The 10093-nt window shown below is 39.8% G+C and overlaps 1 protein-coding gene across 1 annotated transcript in view; it reads right to left on the bottom strand.

The window, feature by feature from the left end:
* Window positions 1-8818, bottom strand: part of LOC126384706 (potassium voltage-gated channel subfamily A member 1) — a 56952-nt gene extending 48134 nt beyond the window's left edge. The window contains exon 1 of the mRNA XM_050035926.1: window positions 5902-8818. Within this exon, the coding sequence (XP_049891883.1) occupies window positions 6772-8517 (1746 nt within the window). The 5' untranslated portion in view covers window positions 8518-8818 and the 3' untranslated portion in view covers window positions 5902-6771. The remainder of the gene's footprint in view (window positions 1-5901) is intronic.
* Between the last annotated feature and the right edge of the window lie 1275 nt (window positions 8819-10093).

The following is a 10093-nucleotide window of genomic DNA, read 5'->3' as shown; positions in this document are numbered from 1 at the left end:
TTTTGGTGACGTGTGCGCACTGTCCGCCGGTCAGCCAAATTTCCACTTACACCGGCTGCGCTCCGCCTGCGCTGACAGTAGACCTGGTTTCAGCTGCCGAGCTTTTAGCGCACCTTTGGCGAAGCCTTTTGGCACAAAACTGTCACTGCGCCAAGCTGGATCTGTCGACACCTCCCCCTGCTGCACTCGACACCGCACCTATGCTCGAGCTACAGCAAACTTGGAGACAACAGAAGATGCCCCGCAGGAAGAACTGCTGACATTGGAACAACAAGTGGTGGGCTTTCTGCACAGTAAGAACATAAACATTCAAAGTGATGCTATGTCTGTTTGTCACACATTACCAAGAAAGACAAAGAAAGCAAAACCAGCTATCATCATAAGATTCATCAGTAGAAAGCAGAGGAATGATTTGTCAATGCAAGCAAAGAAACTGAGAGGTACTAATGTATACTTAAATGTACACTTAACAAGAAAAAATGGGGACATCGTACGAGAGGCAAGGATGTTGAGAAAACAGAAAAAAATCACAGCAACATGGACCCGAAATGGCAATTTATGGATTAGGGAAGAAGAAGGATGATAAGAGACCTCAAAGACCTAGATGAATTCAGAAGAGGATAATGAAGCTTGGCTGATGTAACTGAAATCAAAGTACTTGCTATAGGTGTAAGGTAATGGATTGAAGAGTGGATACAGAATAGATACATATACTGGAACATGGATCCATATACAAACTTAGATGCAGATTCTGAGAGAGTACAAACAAAAACATATTAATTCCTGTTAACAACAAATGTGAGTATTACACTGAGGAGCAATTTAATGATAAACTAAAGATGAATGGAACACTGTCTATCATCCATTTCAACAGTAGAAGTATAAATTGTAACTTATCAGATTACTTAAAGCAGTACAGAAAGTTTTAGTATAATTGCAGTGTCAGAAACATGGCTGAAGGATGGGGATATGGATGAATTTCAGATAGAGGGATATGAGCTGTATTATGTAAGGAATAAAAAAGGTGGAGGGGTAGCTTGGTAAATCAACTCAACTTTGAATTGTAAGGTTGTTGGTAACATGACAACCGTTGTCGACAGTATTATGGAAATTATCACAGTGGAAATTATTAATGAAAAAGCTAAAAATGTTATAATCAGTTGTGTCTATAGATCACCAGGTTCCTGCGTAGAGACATGTACAGACAAAATAATGGAGCTGTTTGACAGGAGCCTTTTTATGTGGAGACTTTAACATTGATCTTGAAAATCCAAGTTCACTGTATACNTATAATCAGTTGTGTCTATAGATCACCAGGTTCCTGCGTAGAGACATTTACAGACAAAATAATGGAGCTGTTTGACAGGAGCCATAAAAAGACTGTGTTTTTATGTGGAGACTTTAACATTGATCTTGAAAATCCAAGTTCACTGTATACAACAAGTGAATTTATAAATTCAATGTATAGTTTGAGTCTGTTTCCAATGATATCTAAACCAACAAGAATCATATCACAGAGTGCAACTGTTATTGAAAATATTTTCACAGTGGATCACGGATCTTGATAACTGATGTAAGTGATCATTTACCTGTTTTTACAGTTTATAAAAAGTGTCAATGTAATACAGTGGAATTCAACTCAGAAAAAATGATGAGAAACAGATCAAAAGAAGCCTTGGAGTCACTGAAAGAAGATCTAAAAAAACAAAATTGGGATGGAGTGTATGTAAATGATGTAAATATAGCTTATGATTCATTCATGACGTTATTGATAGATTTGTATGAAAAAAACTGTAAACTCAGGAGTCTTGCCAAGAAAAATGCTATTGACAAACCATGGATGACTAAAGGACTACGGAATGCCTGCAAGAAGAAAAATTATTTATATAGATGTTTTTTTTTTTTAAATTAAGGTCAAAAGAAGCAGAAGATAGGTATAAGAAATATAAAAATAAATTAGTATGGATAAAAAGGAATACTATGGTGATTTACTAAATAATAATAGAAGCAATATGAAGGCTACATGGGAAATAATAAATAGTGTAATAAAAAATGATAAAATAAAATCAGCTCTTCCAAATTATTTTGTGAAAGAACATCATGACATTTATGACAAAACCGAAATAGCAAGCAAGTTTAATAATTTTTTTGTAAATGTAGGCCCTAGTCTTGCAGCAAACATACCAACAATAAATGACAATGCAGATGAGAAGACAATAATGGATAATGTGAGTAGTATTTTTCTTGGTAAGGTTGAAAAAGAAGAAATGCTGAATATTGTAAAAGGTTGTGCAACTAAAGGATCCACTGACTGTGTAGATATGGACATGATATTAGTAAAGAACATAATTAAATTGGTTATTGAACCATTTACATACATATGCAATCTATCATTTTCAACAGGGATATTTCCTGAAAGTATGAAAACAGCCAAAGTAATTCCACTTTATAAAAATGGAGATAAACATGTTTTCTCCGACTACAGACCAGTATCCTTGCTTCTACAGTTTTCAAAAATATTAGAGAAATTATTTGTAACCAGGTTAGACAAATTCATCGACAGATATAATATATTAAGCAATAGTCAGTATGGATTTCGAACAAATCACTCCACATCAATGGCACTAATGGAATTAACTGAAGAAATATCCACTGCAATCGAAAAGAGACATTATTTTTTAAGTATTTTTGTTGACCTCAAAAAGGCTTTTAATACCATAGATCATATCATACTTCTAACAAACTGAGTAAATATGGTATCAGAGGGGTGGCACATCAATGGGTTTCTAGCTACTTAGAAAACAGAAAGCAGTTTGTGCAGATAAATAATGTAAAATTTGAATCATATCAAATAAAGTGTGGCGTACCTCAGGGGTCGGTCCTCGGACCATAACTGTTTATTTTGTATATTAATGATTTTGTTAATGTATCCAAACTGTTCAAATGTATACTGTTTGTGAATGATACTACTTTATTTTATTCTGGGGAAGATATAACACAGGTGTTGAATGTGGTTAAAAAAGAATTTGAAAGAATAAAAACATGGTTTGATGTAAATAAATTATCGCTAACTCTTGAAACAAACTTTATGATATTTAGCAACAGAGGGAAAGGCACTGATGCTTCAATTAATATAGATGGTATTGAAATTAATAGAGCAAGGGAAATGAAGTTTTTGGGTGTCATCCTGGATGAGAATTTGAGTTGGAAATCACATATAAATTATACAAAGGTAAAAATATCAAAAACAATTGCTGTGTTACACAAAGTAAAGGATTCATTAGATAATAAAACATTGTACATTTTATACAACACCATTATTGTTCCGTATCTGACCTACTGTGTTGAAGTTTGGGGAAATGTTTGTAAAACATATTCTCAGTCAATTTTCATGTTACAAAAAAAGAGCCATAAGAATAATCAGTAGAAAACGATATAGAGAGCCAACAAATCCATTATTCCTTCAGTTAGAATTGTTGAAATTTCATGAATTAGTAGATTACAGTATTCTTTAAATTACGTTTAAAGCTCATAAAAAAAACCTTTACCAATCAATATTCAGAAAAGATTTGAAAAAAGAGAAAGCAAGTATAACTTAAAAGGAACAGAGATCTTTAAAAAACCAAGATCCGGAACTAAACTGATGGAACGTTGCATTTCTGTGAAAGGAATCAGTTTATGGAACAATCTGAACAAAGAAACCAAAGAATCCACGTCAAACATTACATTTAAAACACAAATAAAGCCAGTATGTTACGGAAATATATTGAAATATGTTAGTTATGTCTGATTGTCATACCCATTGTCATGAAAGGTATAGTATATTAAAAAAAAAAAAAAGTTTGAATGGTATTAATTGAATTGTAACTCGGGAACTAAAAAGAATGTGACTGTGTGTGTTGTGGCCGGCAGCTATTTTATTTATTTTTGTTTATTTTGTTGTTGTTTTAATTTAAGTGCTTTGTAAATTGATTTTTTGGGATAAAGGGGCAGATTAAATAAGATTATTCTTCTTTCTGCTCCCTTTCATTCAGATTTTGGAATGTTGTGTTTATATTGTATTGTTTTTTTCTTTTTCTTTTCAATGAATGAAATAAAAATAAATAAATAAATTATGTTCACATATAAAACTCACTAGAGGCCAGGTTTCAAATCCTGAGTCCTGCATGTGGTTAAATCAAGGCAACAAAAGCACTTTGGTTAAAAGGGACCTGTTATGCTTTTCCTTATTTCCTAGTTTCAAATAATGAGGTAAAGGTATGTAAAAGTGACCCCTGAGAGCAAAAAACCTCAGACTACACACCAATCTGAATACTCTGTTTCCAACAAGACAAGATGATGTCAGCTTGTGACAGATTTCTTTGGTCATCTGCTCCAGGCACGCTACTGCAAGTGTTTAGCTTACATACAGTGCTACATGTAGCTACATGCTAACGTCAGGGAAACATGTCGGTTGCTGATGTTGTTAATTTTTCCCCAATTTCAGATCATACTCCCTCTGGAGCATGTCCAGTTGTGTTTAGAAGCTCTTACTGGTGACTTTTAACAGGAAGAAGTGTCACCATACACAGTCATTTTCCAATTGCAAGTACACTGCTACATGTAGCTACATGCTAATGTCAGGAAAACATGTGATCTTTGTTACTGATGTTTTTCATTTCTCCCAGATTTTTAATCATATTGATGCTGAAAAATGTCTGTTTGTGTTAAGAAGTTTTTATCAGTGAATTTTTACCCTGAGAAAGTTCCGCTATTCTCTGTGACAGTCAGTCCCCATCTGCAAGTACACTGCTACATGTAGCTTCATGTTAACATCAGGGAAACATATAAACTTAATTGCCAATGCTGTTAATCTCTCCTGGTGTATTTTTTTTTTTGTTTAGAAGCTTGCTGATTTTTCACGCAAGAAAGTGCCACGATTCTTCATTACACTGCTACATGTAGCTGCATGCTAAAGTCAGGAAAACGTGTAATCTTTGTTGCTGTTGTTAATTTCTCCCAGATTTTCGATCATATTGCTGCTGGAACATGTCTGTTTGTATTTAATTCATTTTTTTTTTATTATGGTGTTTTATTTATTGCTTTTACTGTGGTTCTATTGCATTGTGACTGCTTTACTGAGGTGTTTTGACTTAATGTTATTATGTTTTCATTCAATGTCTTTACTGTTTTATGTGTCTTTGTTTTTGTCTTCTTTTAATACCTCTGTGATGGAGAGTGGAATAGAATAATAAAGTTTACCTTGACCTTGACCTTGACCTTACAGTCACTCCATAGCTGCAAGTACACTGCTACATGTAGCTACATGTTAAAATCAGGTAAATGTAATCTTAGTTGCTTATGTCAGTTTCTCCCGAGAAGTCCAAAAATACAAATATTAATCAGAAAATTAGCATAATAGATCCAGTTTAAGGGCTCGGAAAGTAATGAGGTTTAAGAAAGTAACCATGATGTGTTCTGTGATTCAATATTCAACCAAAACCAACTTAACAAAGTGTTGTGAGTGCCTGAACATAACGATAATAAAATTCAGTACCACAGTTTTTGTTGTTACGAGTGGATATGTTAGGAAAACTTTGTCAGTGCACATTTTACTGACACATTTATTTTATTTTATTTTAGTCCTGTGAAATACTATTTAACTATTTAAGTTTTAATTATGAAGTAAATAAATAAAAGAAAACGGGCTGATTATTTTATGTTCTGTAAAGAAATATAGACTCTACAATATCAGTATCAGTTTTGGCACTTGGACACAAGGGCTGAATTTTGTCACTAATGGTACTCCGTACATGAGGAGCTGTTCTTTCAGCACCATCTCACTCTATGAAGTCACATCAGTGACCAAATCTGAAAATACAAACAAATACAAACAGATTTTTAAGCACATTTGTCACTAACCTGGTATCTGTGTTGCTTGATCTCTCCAGATGGTCTCTGCTCTGTCCTCTTTTCTTAGCTGTCATTCCCTCAGTTTACTTCCACATTTTGTCCTTTTTTAAAAAAAAAAAATTCAAAAATGTTCTTTAGTTTGAAATGATCATAAACAAGGCTAAAAATCTTCTCTTTAGGTCCTCTGAGTGAATCAGCTCTCATTTAGAAAAAAAGGGTAAAGCATCTCACTTCTCTGACAGAACCTGAGCGGAGGAAAAACAGGTGTCTGCGTCTCAAAAATATACTTGTTTTTACTCCAGATCTACGATAACACCATAATCCGATTCATACAGAGTAGGCTTGTGGGAAATATGTACACATCTGCTGCAACTTTTCAGCGTAAACATAACGACTAACTGTAGGGAAGGTACGAAAAAATAAAATTTGGCTTGTTTTTCAGTTGTTGCACTACTGAACATGGACTGCTTCCTACATTATGTACAAGAGTCTGCTTGGTCCTGTTAATCCTCTTGCGATGTCAAGTAATTATTCCAAGTCCCGCTCGTGATTATCTGCAGCACATGTCCTGTTTTGATTGATCCATGAGTTTCATTTAATGTTCTTTAGGTGTTCCTGCTTTAAAGGGCCACTGTGTTGCATCACATGCACTGTGGTTTGTTCAAAACAGTTTTTCCTCTGACGGATGTGCTCACCAGATGAGAGGGATTAAAATGTGCTTTTTATAAATCAACCCCGTCGCTCTTAAAACTTTTCAGGATTGCAATGTGTTGATCCTCCAACTGCTATGTGCAAAGACTTAAGAGCCCATTAATGGGGGTTTGCTCTAAACAACTATGGGCTTTAATAGTTTTTTATAATAAAGTGAGGACAGCAGGACTACAGGTCTGTCTCCCGCGTGTCCAAGCAAAAAGCGTAAAGGGATCTCTTGAAGTCCATGCTGCTGTTCGCTTTGATATTCGCCTTCTCCACCGATGCGCCCCCGTCGTTGTTCTCCACGTCCTGCTGAGACTTGTTTGATGATTTGCTCCCTTTGCGCTTCAGTTCGGGACTCGCTCTGCCGCTGTTGGGCTCGTCCTTCAGGGAGGACTGGTCCTGGTCCGTCTCTCTGTGATAGAAGTAGTTGAAGTTGGACACGATGACGGGCACGGGCAGCGCGATGGTGAGCACGCCGGCGATGGCGCACAGAGAGCCCACGATCTTCCCCCCGACCGTCACCGGCCTCATGTCACCGTAGCCGACGGTCGTCATGGTGACCACGGCCCACCAGAAGGCATCCGGGATGCTGGAGAAGTGAGACTCCGGCTCGTCCGCCTCTGCAAAGTACACGGCGCTGGAGAAGAGGATGACTCCGATGAAGAGGAAGAAGATGAGGAGGCCGAGCTCCCGCATGCTGGCTTTAAGAGTCTGCCCCAGGATCTGGAGCCCCTTGGAGTGTCTGGAGAGCTTGAAGATCCGGAAGACCCGGACCAGGCGGATGACCCTCAGGATGGCCAGAGACATGGCCTGCTGCCCGTTCTGGTGCTCCTGGCCCTGCTGCTCCGCCAGCTCCGTGCCCACTGTGATGAAGTAAGGCATGATGGACATGATGTCGATGATGTTCATGACGGTCTTGGAGAACTCCGACTTACTGGGGCACGCGAAGAAGCGCACGAAGAGCTCGAAAGTGAACCAGATGACGCATGTGGTCTCGATGATGAAGAAGGGGTCGGTGAAGGTGAGGGACGGCCGGGGCGCGGTGCTGTTGTCCAGCCGGCTGGTGACCGGCAGCTCCCTCTCATCCCTGAACTCTGGCAGCGTCTCCAGGCAGAAGGTGATGATGGATATGGTGATGACAATCACAGACACGATGGCGATGCCCCGAGCCGGACTGGAGCTCTCCGGATACTCAAATATGAGCCAGACCTGCTTCTGAAACTCATTCTGAGGCAGCGGCTTTTCCTCCTCTTTTATAAACCCCTCATCCTCACGGAACCTCTCCATGGCCTCCTCCCCCAGCTGATAAAACCTAATCTCATCCGCGAACACATCGATCGACACATTGACAGGTCTCCGGATCTTCCCTCCTGACTGATAGAAATACAAAATCCCGTCAAAACTCGGTCTGTTGCGGTCGAAGAAGTACTCGTTCCGGAGCGGGTCGAAGTATTTTATCCTCTTGGCGGGGTCTCCCAGTAAAGTATCAGGGAACTGGTTCAGGGTGCCCAGCTGGGTCTCGTACCTCAGCCCGGCTATGTTGATGAGCACCCTCTCGTTGCTCTCCGTGTCCATGTCCATGTCCAGCATGTCCTCGTCGAACAGATGGGGACTGTGGTCCGCGCGTAAAAGCGCATCCATGGCGTTCTCGCTGCAGCTGAAAGTGTTGTTCATGTCGTTGATTTTCCAGGAGCTCTGCTGCTGATGATGATGATGAGGAGGATGATGCTGCTGCTGCTGAGGACTCCCCCGGGTATTCAGCTCTTTACTGAAGTCCTCTCCAAGTCCAGTTTGAACGAAGCCCGACTGAGGGACATCCAGCGCGTTCCGGCAGCTCTCCTCGGCATTGTTGCCTCCTCCTCCTCCTCCACCACCACCACCGCTCCCTTTAGCGCCGCCGTTCTCAAAACTCACCAAGGCTATCTCCATTCCGCAGCCATCCACAGTTACTGTGTGAAAAATAGAAGAGACTTGTTGAGCCGGAACGCAAACATCCTCTCCGATAATTCAGGGAAGAAAAAAGTTCTAAAAAATAAAAACAGGTGGAGATGGAGTTGGTTTGGATCACGGCCGCTGCTCCTCCAGCCGCTGCTCCTCTTTACATGTATGCATATGTGTTGCTGTTGCTGTGGTTAAGGCTGCAAGCCGCCGCCGCCGCTCCTGCTGCTGCTGCTGCTGCTGTGGATGAAGTAAATATTAAAACCACAAGAGGAGAGGAGAGCAAGAGGACCCGGATGAGAGAGTAGGCTGTAATGATTATTCCTGACGTCAAAAGTGCTGTTCAGACCGTTTAGCCGCCTCTGAAAATGTCTGTGGATGTGAGACAAGCTCTCTCTCTCTCTCTCTCTCTCTCTCTCTCTCTCTCTCTCTCTCTCTCTCTCTCTGGGGGCGGGCACGCGCTCTGTTCATTTGCTGGGTTTATGGTGACGAAGCGCGTGCTGGACAGACTTCGGTCTTTAATTTTTACTATAACAAAAGATACAAATTACATCACATTAAGCTGATACTTTGAGGTCTATTTTGCTCTAAATTATATAAATTTATCTTGATAACTTAAGTAAATACAGCCATATTTTTCCAACACAATCATCCAACCACTTTACTCTGCCTTCAAACTTTTATTTAACTCTTCCTTCAAACGCTCTGTGGAGTTTTCTAATTTAATTTAATTTAATTTACTCGTACTCGTACTCGTACTCGTACTCGTACTCATACTCGTTGTNTCTCGATGTGGAGGAGCAGCAGCTCTACTCCGAGTCCCTCCCGGATGTCCGAGCTCCTCACCCTATCTCTAAGGCTGAGCCCAGCCACCCTGCGGAGGAAACTCATTTCGGATGTTTGTACTCGTAATCTTGTTCTTTCGGTCACTACCCAGAGCTCGTGACCATAGGTGAGGGTTGGAACGTAGATTGCCTCAATCCACCTGTCATTCTCCCGCTCCATCCTACCCTCACTCGTGAGCAAGATCCCGAGATACTTACACTCCTCCACCTGAGTCAGGACCTCCCCCCCAATTTAATTTTTTATTTTATTTTATTCTTCATTTAGGGTTTATATTATTTTCATATACCGTTAATTAATTATTTATTTATTTAAATTTATCTATTTATCTATTTCTGTCCTTGTGCTGCTGCAACAACCGAATTTCTCCACCCAACTGCCAGAAAAAAATGCTGGCATTGTACATTTATGCGCTCCATACGTTTCATTCGTACTTTATTATGTTGTGGATACAACTCGGTCTCACTCCGAAGTCGTCGAAATCTGGCACTTGGGCGGTGACTTGCGGTGTCAGACACTGACGAAAGAAGCCGTCCTATAACGTCAGCATGATACTTTGCTGGTTGCTGTCATGGTTTGACAGCGCTCGGTGGCGTTGGGGAAATGCAGCAGGACAAGAAGAAAGTTAAGGTGGTGAATGTCCGTAGGGTGGGACGATTGGTGGATGGGTCCAACAAACACCAACCTTCACCTTAGAGAGTGATGTTCATGTCCTGTAAGATTG

The sequence above is a fragment of the Epinephelus moara genome, chromosome 23, assembly GCF_006386435.1.
Source record: "Epinephelus moara isolate mb chromosome 23, YSFRI_EMoa_1.0, whole genome shotgun sequence".
Classification (NCBI taxonomy): domain Eukaryota; kingdom Metazoa; phylum Chordata; class Actinopteri; order Perciformes; family Serranidae; genus Epinephelus; species Epinephelus moara.
Note: the sequence above shows the minus strand (reverse complement) of the source record. Positions and strands in the feature narration are given on the sequence as shown.